The 23,340-nt window shown below is 33.4% G+C and overlaps 1 protein-coding gene across 2 annotated transcripts in view; it reads left to right on the plus strand.

The window, feature by feature from the left end:
- The window catches only part of LOC145724991 (protein gooseberry-neuro-like), a 31,437-nt gene extending 9,168 nt beyond the window's left edge, over window positions 1–22,269 (plus strand). For both annotated transcript variants that reach the window (XM_081973509.1, XM_081973516.1), the window contains exons 3-6: window positions 459–576; window positions 19,276–19,469; window positions 21,501–21,674; window positions 21,724–22,269. In XM_081973509.1, coding sequence (XP_081829635.1) covers window positions 459–576; window positions 19,276–19,469; window positions 21,501–21,674; window positions 21,724–22,062 — 825 coding nt within the window. In that variant the 3' untranslated portion in view covers window positions 22,063–22,269. The remainder of the gene's footprint in view (window positions 1–458; window positions 577–19,275; window positions 19,470–21,500; window positions 21,675–21,723) is intronic.
- The last annotated feature ends 1,071 nt before the right edge of the window (window positions 22,270–23,340 follow it).

The raw sequence follows: 23,340 nt of genomic DNA on the forward strand, positions 1-23,340 counted from the left end.
GACTTATCAGGCCTGAAAGCCAGTTTGTACACTGTGTATAGTCTTGAAAATATAATTTCAAGCTACTTCACTATTAGTGTAGTAGTTTCCAGTGTTTAATCGAATTCTAGGCTTGTTTCTTCTTAAATACTATAATTCTATAATATTCTTCTTTATAACCCCTATTTCTTTATTAACCTACTTTGCTTTTTTTTATTTAAAGTTTTTCCACCATTCTTCACTAATTTTGAAAAGTGTTTTAGTACATTGTACTAAACTCTCTTTTCGGAAATAAATAATTCTTAAGTTCAACGTTATTAATGAAAAGTCTATGAGTACAAAACTTACAAATGGCTTTCCAAGTATGGGAATTGCTCCATAGATTTAGTTTGTATCAAACTTATTAGTTAAAATAACTAAAATACTTGTAAACTGATATCTTTATGACCAGTAATTGAATGGTCTTGTTTCCTTTTAAGGAAGGAGTTGCAGATCCGCCAAGTGTATCGTCGATAAGCAGACTGCTTCGTGGTGGATGCAAACGGGAATCAGACGTTGATAGCAAAAAAGATTATACAATCCACGGAATTCTTGGTGGTAAGTCATATAATAGTTCGTTGATATAGAGAAGGAATGAGAAGTAAGATAGCTGAAATGCCAACAAAATAAGCTTATTGACATTGACGTTGCAAATACTAAGAAAACCATAAGTTGTGATATTTAATTATTGACGCAAGCCCTGGCGAACCAAAATCATCTTTTACTACACTTTTTGTCACGACTGTTTCCGTTAGTATAAATCACTGTCATAAACTGACTTCTTCCGGCTTAGCGGCAATGTAAATTCGATTTTTTCACTCTCGATCAACGGTCTATAAGCCGATTTCAGCGGGACATTAATACCTACAGACCTTTTTGACGTTAGTAAGCGTTATAACATCTAAGCAGTGGGTACACTGATTTCGTCTTAGTATAGATTAACTCGGCTATTTTACACCGTTAAGCCAGACAAACGCATACCAACGAGCGTCATATTCACACTTAATAAATATCACTAAACCAGACCGTTTTCCCCGAAGTTCATTCTCAAGCTATTAAACGCACATAATTCATCTCTTTTCCTGCAACATTAATCACGACGAGCGCTGCAGTGCCCCCTGGGGGCCGATTAGACAGGTACACCTTTGGCCACACAGGTCGCTTCTTATGTTGAATTATTTTTGTCCGTCATTAAAGAAAAATTGCGCGAGTTGCTATTCAAAAAATAATTTGTCAAACTGATTTGGTCGATTCATAAAATGCGATCAGTGCTCAAGGTTTGTTTTCAACTTTTGGCATTGATGGAGAGATCCGAGTTAACGGTGGTTCAGATGTTTGTGCTGCATCAGCAACAGGTGCACCAAGAGAGGAAGAGCACTTTTTAATCAGAGAATATAATTTAAATTTATATGTATTTTATCTCATGATATTTTATCAATATTTCCTAACTGTATATAACCAGGTACGTATGTAACCAGCCCAGGTTACCAGTTTGGATTCAGCTGCTCTGATTCTATCACATCTGTCTTGTCGACGACTTCTTCCAAACTTGTTCTTTCCTCCTTGTTCAGGGGTCTTTTCAACAGGTCCTCTTGTCCATGTAACGACGATGGTGTGTATCCAATAATTTCTGTGTCCGGACTGCTTCATCCGTTAAAACCACTCTACTGCACAGCGCTTCAGTTTCAGCCATTTTAAGCCACTTGCAGCCTTCCTGACACGTCCTGGCTCTGGGCAAGTCATTTCCTTGCAATGTAACCTTGTTGTCTGTTCGACCATCTTCACACTAACTCGTGTCGATTAGTTTTGATGACGCTATTCTCCATATAGAATCCGATGATGTACTAGGAGAACCAAATGATGGCTACGAGAACCAAATGATTGAATTCATGCTGTTCAAACTTAATTTTAGCTTCATGGATTCCCAATACAGGTATTTTATCTCCTCCGGCTGTTTCCAATATAAACTTTGTTCCGGTATCACTAATTCTGCAATGCTTTACCATTTCTGGTCTTACTAAGGTGAAACCAGTTCCCGTGTCGACAACCAATTGACAATTCCTTCCGCAAACCTTGCCATTCACTACTAAGCTGCTATTGTTCTGGTGAAGACGAGCTACCTTAATAACTGAAGGTAAATGATGATTTTCAGTCAGCTTGTGCTTCTGATGAACATTGGCTAGGCTTTCTCTTCCACAATTCACCATTCCTTTGGTTTGAGACACTGATATTGCTTATGTCCTTTTTCACTACAGTTCCAGCATCGCAAGAAGAAGAGTTTTGTCTTCTCTTTTCTCATCTTTCCTTGTTCTCTATTCTACTCGGTTTAGGGCATTGAGGTCGAATGTGCCCTTTCTCTCCACAGTTCCAGCATTCAAAAGAGCGAGAAAAAGGATTGCTCACTACGATTGTTTTGCCTCTTTACTTTACTCCACATTTTCCAGTGTGATTGGGTTCTTGAATGGCCTGGGCTTGAATATCGATTACTGTGTTCTGTTGTTCGGCTTCTTACTTGGCGCTCTTGTGCATGTCCTCGTGACACTTGCTTTACTGCCTCAAACTCCAAAGCGTAGGCAAGGGCATTATGTAATGTTTTGCAGCTGGCTAGTCTTAAAGCTTGCTCAGTATAACGATCTTTTACGCCTTTTACAAATGCTCCTACTGTTAAAAGCTTTCTTATGTGCATGTCAGCTTCGTTCGGCTGCAAGGTTTCTTGGCTTGTCTGGCTTTAGAACGTAGGTAATCCAGGTTGACCCCAGGTGGTCAGGTTAGGTTAGGTTAGGCATCTGCTTCATCACGTTCATAAGCTGTTTCACTGCATCCTCCATCTTCGCACTTTGTAGTCGGGTACTTACAGGCATTCAACAGGGTACTTCTCGCTGACCCGTCTGGTCTCGGGCTCTTCTTTCTTCTTCCTGGATCTTCTAATCCCACACCTGACATCAAATGTACTGCTTTTCACACAAAAACACCACCCGATACTTTTAACCGTTGCTTTTTGTTTGCAAAAAACACTGACAACTGCTGTCTAACCTCAAATTGACAACTATTCTTAACAATCACAACTAGCTGGGCTGTTTATATAGACCCATGATTTCGAGGGAATTTGCGATTATTCAAAAAATCCATTTCGTTACAATATCATAGTCTTACCTCCAAATATAAAACAAATATTATTGATATAAAAAATAAAATAGGCAGACATAATCAAATCCTTCCTCTTTAAAAAAAAAAAAGACTTCCTTCTTCCTGATGTTCGGCTTTGGTTTGATAGGCTTTTGCCGGCAGCCCCTAAAAGAAATAAATCAAGACTTTCGTTTTAAATCCGTATTATTAAGGAAACATTGTGATTGTGTCACCTGAGCCAAAATACTACCTTGGCGATCGCCTTTTTCGGCCTTGCCGACAAACGGTCTCGAACTCGTATCAAGCTCCGCCACGGCAAAATAAGAGTAACTTCCCAGCGGGGTTTGCTATTTAGCCATTGTACCTTTCACATAGTACAAATTGTTAACAATTGTTGACATCCTCTCGTGTATGGACATGTTAAAAGGACGGGAGCGTTCAAAGAAAGCTTTTGAAAGTTCACAGAAATAAGGAATTCCGCCGGCTTTAGACTATCATGCCCTAGGTATTTTGAATAATAATTCTTTTTGCTCCCTTATGTAGTAGTACGATTATACAGTGTGTACATAAAGTATGGAATAAGGAAAATATTTTTTTAAACAACACCTTTTTTTGCAAATTTTCCACACATATCCATAGTAACTTTTTCTTGCGCATTTTTTGGATAAGACAAATAGAAAAAATTGGGTCATCAACAATTTTTTAAAATAGAAACCTCTGTATATTTAGTTAAATGCGATAAAAGACGCTGATTTTAAAAATGAAATATATTTATGGTCTAATAATCACAGTTTAGAAATTAGAGACAGTGAAACAAAAAAAATCCTAATTTGTTTGTCATTTAGTAGTATTTTTTAGTAATACAAATTTCATTCGTGGTAGAGTACAAAAATGTTAATATTTTAATAGACAAATGATTTGCTATAGAGTGTCAACGGAATTTATTGCAACCAAAAAAAGTTACATTACCAGAGAAAATTTTTGACACTAAATGACAAAGTACTTGTAAACTAAACAAATTCCGGAAGAGCACCAGCCAATAACTTACCAACATAGAAATAGCCTCATTTGAATCCAATTGCTATAATTTGAAATTGGAATGCCGTAAATCACTTCAATTGCAGTATTTATGATCGATATACCAATAAAATGCTATATATAACACCGTTTTGTGGTTATACACATTTTATGTTGGCATTTTTTTTTTGCAATAGTAAAATTAAATAATTATACTAATCATTGTATGCTTTGTGCTCTTTGTATAACTAACAGACACATTTAGGAAACTGTCAGTAAAACCACAAGGGCCTTAATGGTATGTAGAAGCCTGGCAGGAAAGACCTGGAGTTGTATTGTAACCCAAGCATTCTGCGATGGATGTATACCAACATTGTTAGACCCATTATTACGTATGGGGCGGCTGTGTGCTACAACACCAAACAAGGTACTGCTAGGCAAACCCTCAGCAAAGTACAAAGATGCCTATGCATAACAGGAGTCATGAGAACATGTATCTAGAGCAGCAATGGAGGTCATGCTTGACCTGACAGTTTTGCATCTCCGCTAAAGCAGCTTTGTTTAGAATTGCTAAGAACGGAGTTGGAGGGGAAATGATGGTAGAGGTAAGAAAGGTTGGACATCTGTATAAAAAAGCATTCCACATCTGACGTATCCAAAAGAATACACTATCAGAAAATTTATTTTTTAAAGTACGTGTTTCACTAAGTTAAGCAACAAGAAAAAGTGGACTAATGAATCTGTTACTTACCGTCTGGGCTAACACACCATTAAATGGTACGAAGATGGGTCCAAAACACACAAGGGAGCCAAATACTCGGAGCCAATGGGAAAATATCCCAGTATCTTATAGGCGGAAATTCTCGCAATAGAAAAATGCGATCAGTTTAGTCGATCGTCAACCATAGTCAGCTCTAAAATGTTATCTAGCTCTAAATAGGGAATGTCTAGGCAAACTCAATGAACTAGGCAGATATAATAAAATTGCCTTGCTCTGGGTTCCAGGACACAAAGGCATTAAGGGAAATGAGAAAGCCAACATTCTGGCTAAAAAAGGGGTTGACAATTCTTTTACAGGGCCAGAAACTTTCTGTGGCTTGGGGGATTACACCTGTAAACACGAGATCAAATTGAAGGAGGAACACGAAAAAGCCGTAAAATACCTAAAAAAACTTTCTATTACGATTTTTTCATTTTGAAAATAAGCCAAAGAATTGTATATATTAAAATAACTACGTTATTTCACAAAAACCTAATGCTAATTTCCTATAGGAAACTCCAATAGAACAATTGATGGTACTATTCATTAATTCGGATACAAGTTCTCTAACTTAATTTATAATTACGTATTCATCAAATTAGCATATTGTGTAGTAATAAAAGCTAATTCAGACTGTATAAAACTAGATCAAAAAAAACTTCATTCATAATCTAGTCGTAACTGTGAAGGAGTTTCAGGTGTTAAAACGAGACGCGCTTTAAAATATTCATGGTTTATAAAACGTTCAAAAAAAATTAAGGAGAGAGCCTCAAAAACTGTTGTCAAAAGCAATTACGAAGTTAATGGACTAACAACAAAGGAACCGAAATTAATCAATAAAAATCAGCTTCGAAACGGTACGGCGGCGGTTCCGTACCACAAAGACGATCTATCTGTTAATTGGCGAGTTATTAGGGAAGACCATAAACACGTGTGAACCAAATAGGTATCGTTTTCATTCGAATTGTGGTTTTTTCTGCTTGCATTTTAATTATACTCAGTTTTGTTTTTGTTTTACTATTTCTTCTTCAGAGTTCAATAAATTTGTTCAAGTAGATCTATAAATATCAAGGATGGAAATGAGTCAACTAATACTAGAATTACAGTTTACTTAAATCGCACATCCCAATGAAAACAGTAATAAAAATGATATATTTTGAGAAGGGTCAATACAACAGATGATATTGAATAAATAATGTTATTTGGCAGCCCACTGAAAGTTTCATGCTGCACTTTAATAATTTAAAAATCAACTTTGTTGGTGTTTTCATAAGAGATCTTATTCTGAGGAACTTCATTGAAGAAATTTTAGTTGATGACACTGTTCTACGCGAAATCAGATCAAAGTGTCAGCCACAAAGTGTATTATACTAAAATAAGTAGACAATCGAAAATAAGGAAAATAAAAATTTTGACCAGATTCATATGAAATTATAACTATTATAATTTCCTTCTAAATTTGGCTGCGTTTTGTATTAAAAACTTCACTTCGTGACAACTTTTTGTAGTATGTTTTAAACGTACAATTTTTTTGCATAATAAATCGAATTAATTTGAAATTGTATTAAAAGGAATGTTAATTATGTAGAATGTTGGCGCTTTTGCCTAGGAGCCTGTGTGGAGAGAAAAATGTTAATTAAACGAAGAGCTTTAGATTTTTTACTTTGTTCTTTGCTCCCTTTATGTTCGTCCCTTTTCCTGGATAGCTGAAGGAAAGGAGGAAATGAATACAATTTTCACTACATATTTAACTTGCCGGAGAATCTGAGGCATTTTAGTATGGATTGCATTAATAAAATTGTATTAACGCAAAATGCACTATACTTTGAGTGATCTTACAATATTTGACTGATGATAATCCTTACCAGACATTTTTGGATATCATAATTACATCATATTTGTCTATCTGCTTACATATCATGTAAGCAGATAGACAAATTTACTTAGGTCAAAGGTTTAAAATTTACTTTTATTTTTGGTAGATAGATATGGTTGACAGTTACTTATTTTTAACCAAAATAATGTCTTTGGAGTCTAAAACTATTTTTGATCTAATGATATTGCCTATATAATGTCAAAGGTAACATTGAATGAATGAATTTAAATGATGAATTTAAGTTCATATTAATGTACTTTCCATAAATTTTAGGTCCGTAAACTTTCAAATTCAAAATCTCTTTAAACACGATTTTAAGCCCCTTTCGCCTTTTTCCTGACGAACTGTGAATTGACAAACGGTCCTGAAATGTCCATTCATTTGTGTGTTTCCACCGCAAATTTGAGTGTCGTAACTGCTCAAATTTAAAGTTGATCACCTGAATTTTGATGTAATAGCTGTTAACTGTCCTGTTTTCAACTTTCTTGTGGGTTTCTGCCGCTCTAGCGAAATCAGGAATTTTTTCGGAAAATGTCAATTACAGCCCTGCAATTGATGCTCAATTTAGTGCGCCTATTGCAAATTTTAGGTTTGTTATCTCTTGAAACACGATTTCATATTACTTAATACCTTTTTTCAGCTCTCTTGTTGCCTTAACTGACCTTAGAATTTTTTGGAATAAATTACAATACTGTCCTGGAATGTCAGTTCAATTGTGTGGTTACACTGCAATTTCAGGGCCGTCCATGTTTAAAATTCAAAATTATCTCCTAAATTCTCTTTGGATGGCGTTTAATTGCCTTTTTTTTGTTTTAAACTTCCTCGTGTTTTTTTAGTCATAAATAAAACAAAACTTATTAACTGTATCGTACAGCCCTAGAATTTAGGTTTAATTTATCTTCTTGCCATTATCAAGTCTGTAATCCTTTAAATTGAGAAATTATAACATTTCTCCAACTCTTTTACTCAATTAATTGTCCGTAATTACGATTTTTGAAGCAAATTTGTTGTAGAAGCCTTGTAATTTTGTTACTTTCATTGTGTGTTTACACTGCAACTTTCAGGGCATAAATTTAGAAATGTACGATATTTTGTTAAGGTTTTAGGTAGTGCCTTTACTAAGTGTGCAAACGGTCTTAAAGAATACATTATGTTCTAGTTCAAAAAACATATCAAACAGATCGAACTAGTAAAAAAGTGGCGCCTTCCACAGTTTTACAAAAAAAAAAACAAAATTTTTGAAACTACATATTACCATCAAAATTAAACTAAAAAAAAAAAGAAAACTTTAGTGAGTTTGACAGCTGACGGCAAAGTGTAGTGACAAAACAAACAACTTAACAAAAGAAAAATAATAAAATATAAAACGGACAATATTTGTAAGTAAATTCAACATATTAATGCTAGTGAAAGTTGTGAGTTAAAGCTATAATCCAGTAAGTTATTTGTGAAAATATTAAACGTACAAAATAACAAAAAAAAAATTATTATGCGGACAAAATTTTGTCGTAATTTTTAATTCATATTTATAACTACCTGAATTTTTGCAATATTTGATACATTTTTCTTTGATTTTGTATGCTAAAAGAAACTTATGAATCAATAATAACTAGCAACTGCAACTTAAATTAACCATTTTTTATAAAGAGTTAATGAAAAATAACTCTTAATGAATTAATTGCCTATTTTAAGTTAAATTCCATTAATAGACTGTTTTACGCAACATGCAATAAACCAAAAGAAACTAAAATCATTTTTACTGCATCTCCTTGTAAAATACAAAGCTCGTTTTAAAACCATATTTACGGCTCCTTTTTGCTGCTATTACTATTACGAAAGAGCATAAAGAACATTCAAAAACTAACTTAATACGTTTTCATTTTCCCGTAAAAACAATGACGGTAATCGTTGCAAGTTTAGCAAAAAATGGCACTTATTTTCCCCATTTCTTGGTTACGGTTCTTGGTTTAACGCTTTAAAGGATTAATTCGGCTAAATGAATATTAAACCCGGCAACAAAGCTGGGATTTATCTCAAAATGCTCGCTTTTGCATTTTCTCTGCTTACGAAATGAATTAAAGGGGGTTATAATTTGTATTGTTTGCCTAGTATAATAGAAGTACGAAATACCCTGATACTCTCATAAGAGTATCAGGGAGTAACATATCTAGAAAAACTATACTTTTATTTTTAAATGGTATCTGCATGCATTTTTGGTGCTCAATGTGCTCAATCAAAAACAATACAAAAATATTGATATAATGACATTATCAGTGTCAAGGTTTGGCAGAGAGAAAATATTGTATTTCATTCGGAATATAAGTTACTTTCTGTGATTTTGACTTTGTATGTATTTATAACGATATAACTTTCTTAGTGGATCACATATACTCCTAATTAAAGAAATATCTATTTTATCCGAAACCTGTTCTATTTACTATGATTATGAATGTATTTTATATAGGTATTTAATCTAAAATATGCGGTTCAAAGCTGGGTCTTAACATTGCCAAGTAATTCCATGCCTTCAGTGACAATGCGGGTTAATTCGCTACTCTAGAGGGTTAGGGAATTATCCTAATTCTCCATGCGAATTAGAATCTCGGGAACGTGGGCACTGTGAATACTTTGTTTCCCAACGGTAGATTTTGCTTAATTAAATGGGAATCTCTAAGAAGTTTTTCTTTCGACTTGATTGGATCGCAGCTAAGCTGTTTATTGAAGTCGTTTGATAAGGAGTGGGAAGTAGTGTCTTTGCATTGCACAAGTGATCCATTAAAAAGAACTTTTAATTTGTTAAAATTGTTAAAAACAATACACTTTCAATATGTTAAGTAATTTGTTAAATTATTTCTGTATTTTGTTTTTTCTTGAAATCCCATGATAAGAAAAGAGAACTATTGCAAATCAATGCTCGACTAAAATGGGGTACACTCTGATGTAAGTGACATATGTCAGTGTGCCAAAAAGGAGTCACTGGTAAATGACGTCACATCCGTTTTGGCACCCTGTCACAGTTAAGTTTCATTTTTGTCTAGAGCATTGATTTGCAATAGTTTTCTCTTATCATGGGATTCCAACAAAAAAAAAATCATCACTTCTTTGGATAAAATCTTGCGGTCTCAGGATTTTATCGTTTAATTATTTAGTCTCAAACATTTTCCTAACAAAATTTTGCAAAAAACCACCTTTGCACAATTTACTCGATAAAACTTGAACGTCTCGATGTGATATAATATCCAGAAATATTGGTGTGACTTTCTGTTAACTAAATTATTGTTACAAAATTAAACACCAAATTTACCAACATATAAAAAGCAAGCGCAACCGCTTCTTAATTTTCTTGCTCACTATACACTAAATTTATTAGTCATTAATGAAATTCTTCTTAAACACCTCATAAGTTTTGTTTCTACCTGAATAAGCTCGACCAACTGCTGGGACCAACCATAATCCTTACGGATTCTTTGGTACCCAACGTGTTTCTAATTGCCCATCAAACCACTTCCAGCCCAGACTGCATGTCTCTCTTAGATAAGGGTATGAATGTTTTATTTTTTTATAAATGTGAAAAGGTGTTTGTTTTAATTTTACATGTTTTTCTTACAACATAGGAACATGCTATCATGAAAATTATCATTATAGATAACATACCTAGATCTCAAAAAAGTAAAAGAAGAAACCATGGAGCCCTATCTTAGGAACCTAGTAAGGGAAGAAATTTAGGAAATTTATGAAAATTCCTATATTTCTCTTCAGGACCGTATTTACGCTCAAGCTCAATCACTGATTTAAATACATTCTTTCACTATTTTTTGATCAGTTCGTTTTTTCCAAGTGTCATTATTACCTCATATTTTAGAAACCTAGTAATAATAACACTTATTACCTAACATATTTTTCAATAAGTATCATTATTAAGGAAGAGTGACCTGTATTGTAATTCTCAAACACTTTGCTTTGAAAAACTCAGCTAGATAATTATAGATCACACAGCACCATCGGGGTTCATATTGCTTGTTGCATAGTATGTCTTGTTGAATGGGGATTGCATTCATTGTCCGCTCATTAGGCTTTGTCTTTGCCTAGAATTTGTCTTAACTGTTCTTCGGGATTATCTGGACAAAATCAGTTATTCATACTAGCGATTTCTCCACACTGTAGGATTTTAAATAGTCTATTGTACTGAGTAATTGTTATGTAACAAACCCTTTTGATGATAATGGAACTCATTCCCTGTTAAATGTTTTCAATAAGTGTTATTAGGGTACTAATATACTCAAATGTTAAATCACATTTGAAAGATTCTGTGTAAAACTTTTAATACCCAGAATAACACACGCAAAAACATAATATCGTGTTATAATTATGTAAATTTGCTGGTCGCTCACTTTTTTCTTCCTTGCTTACCTTTAGTTACTTTCTGTTTCCTGGTCTTTTGTTACTTCATTACTTTGAATACTTTTCTCACCTTAATTAACTTTACTATTTTTCCATTTTGATTACGTTTTGTTGGACCTTGGATATACCTTGAAAAAAGCAATGAAAAAAGTATGAAGATTTTTCAAATATGCTCTTTTTTGAGTTTCTTCTCCTATATTACCGTACCAATTCAAAATATTATTTCACCGGATTATTTTTAAGCAAAACTTCTCTTTTATTTAATAAAAAAAACGTCATTCTTGAAGCTGCTGTAACAATGGGGACAACGAAAGTTGGATCACCCAGAAGAGTACGGCTTTTTTAGAGCACTGGATAAATTCAATAAAAGTGTAGGCTTTTATTTTTCGCAAAAATGCTGGGACAAGTTATTTCACATTTTTTAAATAAGAATTTAAAAAAAAATGTATTTTTGAATTCTGTATGTTTGAATATTTTCGGTATTTGAAATACACAGAATTGTGTAATTTATGTGTATTTCATATACCCAAAATTATTTTTAGGTTTCTATATCCGTCGCCAGAAGGCACTTCCTAATCCTAAAACAAGAAAATCTCAAGTAACTACTAAACCGTTTACATAGCTTATTGAAGCAAAGTGAATTTTCATGTTGTATAACTGAATGAATGTATAACTTATTACTTTCAATGAAAATTAGAATTCAAAAGTCAAATTTGCTGCGATGCTCCTATAAAAATTAATTCCTTACCTAAATCCAACATTAAAAAGTTGCTTTGAAATAAAAGCTGGGCGAGTTAACCACGCCACTGCCTAAAAGTCACAATATGGATCCAATATAAAAAAAAACCACTGAATGCCGCCTTAAGCCCCAAAAAGTACCGCTCTAATCTCCCTTGCATAACTCATTATACTAAAACCATAAAAATAAATCTGCACGTGAATGGAGGCCGCAAAGAGAAGCCGTGTTAAAAACCACCTACAAACCACCGACTAATGTGACCTGAAACAAAATCGGTGACTAGTCGGCGGTTCCTTTTATCTTTCAAATTAGTGACCGATCTGTCGCATTCCTGACATCGTTTCTTGTCGGCTCAATAGTGCCCCAGATCGGGGGCGTTCCGGGCTCATTCACCTTGTGAAGTAGTAGACTGGGGGGCGCCCTTCTTTCTGGGCCACCCAAAAACCTTAGCCCTTTTCTACTTTTCAACTAAATACCTATATTGGAACCGATTAGTAGGTGTGTATAGACCTAAACAAAAAACAACCAGCTGTTTTTTTTTGCATACCATTAGTTTTTCAAATAATATTATACTTTCATTATACGTTAGTGATTAGTATTCAATTTAGATCGCCCTGTGTGTAAAGTCTATTACACTGTATTGCCCACAAATATTCTTGTAACTTTTTTTGCCCCTCACATTACGTAAATATCTTCATGTACTGTGCAGCATTTGCGTAAAAACCATCACAAACTATCAATAGTGCTGCCTGCGATTAGCACGTGCTGCACGTAAACTTACGAAAAGAAATACTTTACGTAAAGAGCAAATTATAAAAATGTAAACAGATATCAGAGTAGGACTGATAAAATTAGACAAGTTAGTTAATTTGTGTGTGTGTAGTTTAAAACATTTATTAGCTACTCTAAGCTTTAGAAAATGTACTGTTTTCTTCTTCAGGGCTACAATGTGGAAACAAAATACAGTTATAGCAAATAACTAAAAATGCCAAAACAATATAAATACTTAAAGGATACATACTCTGCTAGTATCTAAAAACAAAGCTCTGTTGCTGCAAAACTGTCAACTATTATTCTGAAAGCTTTAACTTTTGGTGTTTTCTGTAGTCCTGGGTGCACAAAAAAGTCTTATTTTTGTTATGGTTTTAAAAATGTATTTTATGTTTTTGAATTTGAATGACTTATTACGATTTTATAATATTTTGTGATACATTTTTTATTCCCTTATTTTTTAAATATTTTTTGAAATTCTGTTATTATACCGTTTTATTCCTACGCAGAACAGCGTTTTTAATGCTTAACATTTAATTGTTAAAACTATACGTTCAATATTAATAATTTTTATAACGGATCTGCTATACACATAGTACGAGTATAAACCGTTTTTCAAAAATACGACATTTTCAAAGCATACATGGTGTTGAAGTTTATCCCAAAATGGAAAAAAATCTTTTCTTAATTTTGTTTCAAATACTTGATTAAAATTTTCAAAGTGATCAGTTTTTGAGATTAAACAGCAACCTGGGTATTTTAAAAAAAATGTTTAAAATATGCATAGTTTTATAAAAAATATTTTAAGTTACTTGCTCAATAATTAACAATAAATTTTTCTGTAGTATATTGTAAATCATGTATACTAACTATTAATAAATCATATCCTGAAACTACGAGAAGCGTCTCTGAAATAAACGTACTTGAAATATTTAATAAAGCATTAATTAGCAATTTGTAAAAGAAATAATTGTTTTCAAGTTAACATAAGTTCAATAAATCATATATCAACAACGGATTTTGTGACAGTAGGTAACTAAATTTCTTTCATAGTCAAATTATTTTTTCGTGTGTATTTATACTAAATAATAATTCGGTAACAAAATAAAAGCAATTTCCCAAATTTTAATGTTACTATTTCGAACATCTGGGAACAAAACAGATAATCTGTATCTAAAATTCATTCGCTTGACAAATTTCCCGATTTACAATTTTAATAGAATGTGTCACATGCAACCTTACAGTAAACTCGGCTATGAAAATACTTGAAATTCTCCATTCTTATGTTAAGGGAGACGAACACCGGATGAATATTGTATGAGAAAAATCCGGAACAAATGTAGAGCGCTGTTGGAGGAAAGAATACGCATAACGTCTTTTCTTAGAGTAGTTTATGTTCTGAAACTATAACATTCCAAACAACACATAATTTTATGTGTAAAAAAGTGTTAACATTTGTTGTAAAAGTGTTTATATTTACACGACAAACAACAATATATGTTTTTTAAATTGAAGTGATAGCTTAAATAACTAAAATGTTGTGTTGTGTTTTTATTTTATTTTAAATTTTACATATTTACTTTGATGATGAAAAATATAAATCTTTTACATCATCAACATGTTGTTTTAAATAAATGCCTGTAACTTCGAAACGTCTTTAATACATTTGGATAAATTTGGTATCATTGAAAAGAGCATTTCTTGGGCTTTTAGGTTTCTTCTGATAATGACAGTTGTGACCTAAACGGCCGCCGATAGAGGGCGTTATTTGATATTATAACCAAAATAATGGATTTTCTCAAAAAATTTAAATGCAATGATATGACTTTTTGTAGACTAGAAAATAGACAAATGACTAACCAATAAGCCTGCGCAAACCGCATCTTAATATTTTTTTTTTTTTTTTTTCTTTTTTTTTTTTTCTTTTTTTGTCATTTGTCTATTTTCTAGTCTACAAAAAGTCATATCATTGCATTTAAATTTTTTGAGAAAATCCATTATTTTGGTTATAATATCAAATAACGCCCTCTATCGGCGGCCGTTTAGGTCACAACTGTCATTATCAGAAGAAACCTAAAAGCCCAAGAAATGCTCTTTTCAATGATACCAAATTTATCCAAATGTATTAAAGACGTTTCGAAGTTACAGGCATTTATTTAAAACAACATTCAAATACCCCCCACCACTTTATTTCGAAAGATAGAGAAAAATGTTTTTTTCAAAAAATGTTCGACTTTAAGTTGACATTAAAACGCAAATACTTTTTTGTTACATTCATTGGGGAAAATCACAAGAAACGTAACTTTATGTAATTCAAGATGGCGCAAACGCCCTCTTGTAGCCATCTTGGAAACTTGAAAATAATTTCCAGCATTTTCCCTTGCCTACTTATCCTATAAATTTTTTTACCGTAACTCTCTACGATCATTAGTTTCGGAGGTATAGCCGCTTACCTCGCTTATTTGCCCACCCTGTACAAGGCTTTTTAAATTCTTCAATTCTTATGAAAAAAAAATTTATGTATGTGAATATTATAAAAATAATGTGACATGGATTTAGTTAAACTGTCAAACTGACAATAGCTGGTAGTACTGATCATATTATAATCCACAAGCCGCATTCGTTTTCAAACTCCAAAAGCGCTCTGCTCGCTCCATGGAGCGTGAAAACGAATGCGGTCACAGATTTCAGAAGAAGTTAAAAATTACTGTACAAACTTTATGGAACATGTTTAATAAAAGAAAAGTTTTCATAAAGAAAAATAAAGAAAAAAATATGACAAAGTTTATTGCTGAAAAATCTTGTGAGAATGGTATCTATCGATGTAGTAACAACGATTTATTCAGATCAGCGATTACAAAAACAGAATCTTTTTCGGAATCGCCTAATGAGATTGGCAATCCTCAGTGGAAATGACACCTAAAGCAGAACTTTGTAAAAGCATAGTATTTCACTTAAATTTTGCCGCCTTTGAATTAGTTTAAGAAAATCTTTCGTTAAATATTTTTTTTTAAATTATTATAAATGAGTGTCTCTCATTTCCGTCCAATAATTTAGTATCAATATTTCTAAATTAAATTCCACCCCGATCCGGAGGCTTTTTTTCGGCCGTTTCATTTCACAATGAGCGCCTTTATGCGTCCCGCCGTTTCGGTCCCTTTGGCGGCCCAACGCCCAAGGCCCACCCTCTGAGAAACCGAGATTTATGCGCCGACACCTTACATGGTTTCAGGTGACAACGAGCCTGTGGCTTTTGCGTAATTTAATACCTCGTTGTGTCCTAAGCTGTTATTGCCTTCATTTATCATGTACCTACTGAGCATCACGATTTTGCTTTTGCTCTTTTTCGTATTAACACTGCAATATTTCCTTGTCGGTATTTAAAAAAGTTCTTGTGACATTCTGCAAGAAGAATTAAAATGTACTAGTCTGAGGAAAAACTCAGAAAAAGACTGTAGAGACGTATAAGAATAATTTCAAACCTGTACTAGAGTCAAAAAGCAGTAATACGAATAGAAGACATAACATCAGAAGAAATAGTGAACGTCAAGGGTGTATATTTTAGCAATCCTCTTTAACCTGTAGTCAGGAATCATAGTAAATGGATGAGCAAAACATGGGCAATAAAACTAACGATGTGACAGTAAATAATCTGAGATACGCGGACGACACATTTATAATAGCTAGAACACATGAACATCTACAGACGCTAATCAATAGAATAGTCACAGTTAGGGAAAAATATGAACTATCACTAAACATAAGGAAAGCAAAATTATGCTACTAACATAAATACCCAAAGATATTCGTAGGATATAATGTAAAGAATCTCCCTATTGAAAGATTAAGAGAAAACAAATACCTAGTATTAATGAAAATAATGATAGCTTCCAAAAAAATCAAACAGAATTGAACAGGTCAGAAGCTCATTTGTAAGAACGAAGAGACTCTTCTGCTGTCGAGAGACATATGTTTGAAGAGACACTGTCTCTTCAAAACTATTTACCGCCCTGCTGCAACTTGAGGTTTGCAGATGACATAGTCCTTCGTCAGTATCTTTAGAGTTATTGTCCATGAGTTAGAGTAAAAATTAACATCTCTAAAACACAATACACGACAAACATTTCAAAGGATGGCGTGTATGATTATAAATATTTGAACCACGAGATTAAATTGAGAGAAGGCACAGCTGAAGAAGTGGGCCTAAAAGTCAATGAAGATAAGACCAAAGTATTAATACAGAACCGAAGCAATAGGAGAGGCCAGAACATGACAATAAGCGACCAAAACTTTGAGATGGTCAATGACTTTACCTACCTAGGCTCTAACATATCCAGCAAACGGGACGAAATGAAGGTGATCCAACGAAGAATCAGTAATGCTAATAAAGTATACTAACACATTTCGGCCATAATCAGATCAGGGAATGTCCACAAGAAAACAAAACTGAAACTTTATAAAACAATAATACGCCCAGTGTGTGCTATGGAAGCCAGACCTGGAGGCTCTCGCAAAGAGCGGAAACAATGGTGAACGCATTCGAGAGAAAGATCTTACGCAGAATATATGGACCGGTCCAAGAAAACAAACAGTGGAAAATAAGATACAACCACGAGATCTACCAGCTCTTCGCAGAAGCAGACCTGGCAACAACAATGATTACAAAGACTTAAATGGGCCGCCCGGCCAATGCCCATTTGCAGAAGATGGAAGAGTCAAGAGGATTTTCAACCAAAAACTGGAAGGTAAAAGATCGGTTGGAAGACCAGGGGCGAGACGGGCAGACAAAATCCAGGGGGACGCTCGATCCATGCTCGGAACTCGAAACTGGAGAAAGGCGGCGGGGTACAGGGATTGTTGGAGGAAGAAAATAGAGGAGGCCAAAGCTCGATTTGGGCTGTAGCGTCATTGGATGTATGAATTAAATTGGGAAGACAACCAAACCACGGAATTAAACAGAAGAATCGGACTGGCATTGGCAGCTTACGAAAAACTTCGGGATGTCTTTAAATTAGATATTCCCATTTGCCTGAAGAAAGGAAGCTCGTTGGTCAGTGCGTGGTCACGGTTCTAACATATGAAGCAAAAACACTGACCCTTACCAGGAAGGTAATAAATACTTATGAGATGTTATGTGCTATCTGTACTATACTATGGGATGAAGGCTTGGACTCTGACGGAAATTGACGTGAGAAGACTGGAAGCGTTTGAAGTCTGAATATACCCGAGAATACTAAAGATTTCCTGGGTGGAAAGAGCAACCAACGTGGAAGTGATAAGACGAACTTGGAATATATAGGATATGTCATGTGGGGAGAGAAATATCGAATGAACAAACTATTAGGCATGGAAAAATCCAAGGAAAGAGATTCATAACAAGTAGACAAAACTCATTGCTGAAGAACCTTAAGAAGTGGTTTGAATACAGTAAAAACAGATTATTTACAGCCGCGGTCTCAAAATAAAAGATCGTCCTGATGATTGCTAACCACGTCCGGAGACAGCACTAAAGCGGAAGTCTGAGGAAAATAAATCCCCAAATCAACAAGTGAACTTAAAAGGTATTAAATTTTATCGGAAAAGACCTTTCTGGTTCAAATATTTAATTAGAAAACTGGAAGCAATCTTCCTTGGTGAATGGTTTGGTAATTACTTTATAGCCGCTGGCAAACTGGCAAGGCTTTGTTCTCGACCATTGGAAGATGGGAAAACACTTAATACATTAAACTGCGCTAAACTGATATCGACAGCGCTAATCCTGTTACAGCAACGTAAAGCTCATCCTTTAAGGTCAACTTGTATGAGTAAATACTTTCTTGTGTAAGTCCTGTTGGGTGTAAATAATTAATGAATGTCCAACCTTTGGTATTTAATCCGTTTATGAAAGACGCAATAATTTATAGTATTTAATTGTTTGATCGTGCTTAACAGTTATGGTTCTTTTTAATCAAACAGTGACAATGCGTCACAGTATCTTGGTAAATTAATGGTGAACAGATGTTATTTTTTTACTAAGTTTATATGAAGTGTTTATTTCAGAAGGAAACTAAGTAACAAAATAGGAATCACTAAAAAGTAGTCGTATTCAAATAATTTCAAACAATTTTACAGAATTTTTGTTACTTTAAATATTTAACTTTTTTGTCTAACAACTATACTTTTCCCCCATTGGGACCTACCGCGGTTACCGTGTTATTGTTTTTGTTTCTAGCATATTATTATGGTGTTGTGAATGTTTTTATCTGCTGATTTACTATCACTTGAAACCTGGAACACCAAATCAAGAATTATGAATGCCTACACTTCTAAATTAAAATCCATGTATGTACTCGTATTTAGTTGTTTTAAATTGACAGCTTTGGTATAAAAGCTTGATTAGGTGTAAAATTAAACAATTCAAGAAAGTTTACACATTTATTTGATGCAAAATTTGATAAAATAAACTTGTACAACTTCTTGGATCTCAAATTTTCGATGTAAACCTCGAATAACGTACCATCCACTGTTACACTGCATAAATAACATTATGGATCAAGACCTTTTATAGTTTTTCGCCTTCTCTTGCAGGCAGAGAAGAGGATAGCGATACAGAATCAGAGCCGGGCATTGCATTGAAGCGAAAACACCGCAGACCAAGGACAACTTTCTCTGGTGAACAATTGGAAACTTTAGAGCAAGCATTCAATCGAACTCAATATCCTGACGTCTATACTCGAGAAGATCTCGCTCAGCAAACTGGGCTAACAGAAGCGAAAATTCAGGTTTCGTATTAATTTTCATTATTTCAATACTTCTGTTCGGTTAATATACAGCCTATCCAACAGAACATAGAACATGGGAAACCGATTTTTATGTTTTTGCGTCTGTACGATTGTTTTAATTAAAAAATGTTTTGGATAAAAAAGTATAGAGCACAACGTCGGTTATCAACTTTTTGTAATGTTTTTAATATTAAATTAAGTTTTAAGATTTAGACGAAAAACTGCTCTAAAATTACGAAAAACAAATGATGAGATTTAGGTCAGATCTCAACACTGTGTTGAACTGATTGAGCTGAGCCATTGCACAAATTTTTCAAAAGAAGACCGGAAAGTGTGTGAAAATGATTATGCCAGCTAATGGGCCAGAAAATTCAAAAGAAAGCTAACTGATAGAAGAATAGAGTAAAAATAAGTTGATATGATTAGGCTGAATAATTGCCCAAAGTTTTCACAAAAAAACGAACTGATAAAAGAAAAACGGAAAAACTTGGTCTAATTGTCCATAAAATTCGAAAGGAGACTAACTGATAAGAAAAGAGCACAACAGTGTCTTAAAATGATTGAACTAGCTAATTTCCCAAAATGTTTGCCCAAAATAAAAAAAAGACAAACTGATAGAAGAGAGGAAAATGTGTTAAACGTATTGAGCTGGCTAATTGCCCAGAAAAAAGAAGACTTATAAATAAAGAGCGAGGGAATGTGTTAAAACGATTGGGATGGCTAACACTTTTAAAAGAAGATCAGAAAATGTATTGAGCTAGCTAATTGCTATTAGGGTTGTTTAGAAATTTAAAATTGAAACAATCAGAGGTTTTATGAAATTTTTGAATCTTTCCGCGATCCTCCCTAAATTTCGGAAATATCTGAATTTTATGAAATATCTGAAATTTCAATCAAAAGTCAATGAAATCTAAGAAATTTCAAAAATTGTATGATTTATGAAAGTTTTATGAAAATTTTCTTGAAAATTTCAATTGTTTCAGTTGAGAAAGAATTATTATTGACAAATGACAAACGAAATCTCTGTCTTTTGATATGTCATGTCATAATACTCAACTTCAAACTTCTGTTTACCATAAAATAAAAAACATTCTAACCTGAAAACTCATAAGTATTTGAATTTTATTAATTTGATCTCCAATTCTCTTGTCACAAAAAAAAATTAAAATTGACATAAGTCTATTTAACGTTCATTTCTAATTTCAATATTTGTGACTTGTTTTAAAGGCTTAAATAAAATTACCAATAAAAACTATGCAAATGCAATGCCTTGACAAAAATAAAGTCTATTAACTATGCGACACTTGCGAATATTTATGATTAGTATGAAATTATTGAAATTTTCTGAATATTTATAAGTTTTATTAATTTCAGATGTTTACTTGTTATTCAGATGGCATCCGAAATTTCATGAAGTTTATGACCACTTTGGTGAAATTTCAACTCAGTTTTTATATTTCATGCAATTTAACAACCCTAATTTCTATGTATAACATTTTTATAGTTTTTGACAGAAAATAATTTTTATCAGGTTTCCGTTTCATTTCTGCGGCGGAAAGTTCAAATTTTAAGGATATTAGAGGTGGTTTAAAGAGAAATCATTGTCGGAAATATATAGAGGGCAATGTCAAATTTTCTGGAATAGATTAGATCCAAAAAGATCATAAATCGACTTTCGGGGAAAAACGATATTTTTTTTTTGGTACTCAGTAAGTACGTTAATGAGAAAGCACCAAAGAGACAAATTTTGCTTAATTGTCATCAACTTGAAAAGTTATGTTATTGCTTATTACAGAGTAGAGCTAAAACATCAAAGGCAATATTTTTCACAACAGTAATAAACCAAACCCCATTAATCAATTTTCAACTTTAGAAATTATCCAAAAAATTCCTCTTCCTGGTTGTTATTTCTGTCAGACACTTTTGGTTTGTAAATAGTAGTAACAATGTAACAGTTTTTTAAAATTAACTTAAATATGATTTTCTATCGTTTTAAGACAAACTAAAATATATACCACATATCAATTTTAGGTATGGTTTTCAAATCGAAGGGCACGTTTAAGAAAAAGCTCTGGATCAGCAAATTCAGCTTTGGGCTTTTCAACTTTACCATTAACAAACATGGGTTGTCAGTACAGTACCGAACCACACCACCAATACGACTGGAGGAACTCATCCCAATTTCCCAATTACAACATGTTTCCGGTAAGTTGCTCTCAACCTGAAATTAGTTTTCTTAAAGACTACCTCGTAGCAATCGGGTGCCTACAACCCTGCCAACGATTACGCCCGAAACGAATACACAGCCAATTTCGCAGCCGCAAACTACGCCCTGGCACAAGCTCAACTCACTCAAAACCACGCCAACAATCTCAGCAGACTGAAAGAGCAAAGTTGCAGCAAAGAGAGCAACGAAGTTACTCCAAATGCTACCAATTTGGGCCATGCTGCACAGGTAGCTGAAAGTGGTAGCGCCCAATGGCTTAAGCCAGAGTGGGGTAACAACATCATTGCTGCTGAAGGATTTTCTGGTGTTGAAGGTGGTTTTGGTAACCATCCTCAGTGGGGAAATGTCAAAAATTATTGGTCGTAATAGCGGTGTTAGTTGCAGATTTGCAGCGAGTTTGTTTTAGTAATAACATGTCAGTTTCATTTGGGTAATGGTGCTGTGTTTGTGATTAAATACTAGTTTGACAGCTGGGTGCGCTGATATTAATGACGGATTTTACTAATGTATTTTTAAGTTAGGTTAGTTGAATGTTGTTCTTCTACCTATCAAATTAAAATTCCAGCTTAAAAATACGTGTTATCGGTCTTAATAAGTTAAATGTAAGTAGCTCGTACAGATTTGTGTAAATGTATACTTTTGTATAAAAGTACATACCTTTACTAATTTACACAATCACACAGGGTTGATATACATAGCTTGACAGCTAATGGCAGGTTTATTATTCTAGTTGAGAACACACTTTCGTATTGTTGGTGAAATAAAGAATTTTTACAAAATTTATAAATTTTTAATAAAACTTTCTATACATTTTTGTTGCTGCATACTAATAAATTTAATAGATCTTTTACTTCTTATTTTAAAACATTTATTGGGATTTGATTTAGCAGTTTTCCAGTTATTTACACATAAAAATTGTGATGTATTGTTTTTTTTTTATTTGAATTTTCCAGTAAAAATAACACACTTTGATTTTGGTATCATATGTTCAGAAAGTATCTTGGTTAAGCAATAAATGAATTAAAAATTGTTTGAAATTGCTTGATTCGAATGAGTAATGACAAGCGCGCATATACCATTGAAATTATTTGAATCCTCTTTTTGAGTAGAACTTTTTCCGAATACCCTTTAGTAGCTTGTAGTGTAATTAATATTTAATTTTAAAGGCAATAACTGTACATTTTTTAAATATAAAACATATTTATATGCAATAAATCGTCAAGACCTTAAGCGTTTTATTTCATCAGCAATTCGTTTAGATTTTAGTCATTAAATATTTTATTAAATTTCACCCTATTATTAGTCGATTATTCAACGATTTAAACATTTTTTTATTCACTAGAGGTTTAAAAACATTTAAATCACTCTAAATGACAAGAGAGAACAATTACGCCGACGAGCGTAGCGAGTGATTAAAACATGGTTTAAGTTACTTGCTGTATAAATAACAATTAGAACATAAGTGAAGGCAGCAATTAAACGTATTGTATAACAAGCGAATCACAAAATTTCTCATTCTGCTACAAGCAACTTTGTTCCAAGTAAGACCACTGCCTTATCTGGATTCCTAATTGATTTTCGACAAAATGTTATATACAAAAGTTGTATAAACCACGTTAATCAATATGTTTTTATAAATAAGAG

Source organism: Ips typographus, linkage group LG1 (genome assembly GCF_016097725.1).
Source record: "Ips typographus isolate SLU linkage group LG1, UJ_Ityp_2.0, whole genome shotgun sequence".
NCBI classification, from domain to species: Eukaryota; Metazoa; Arthropoda; class Insecta; order Coleoptera; family Curculionidae; genus Ips; species Ips typographus.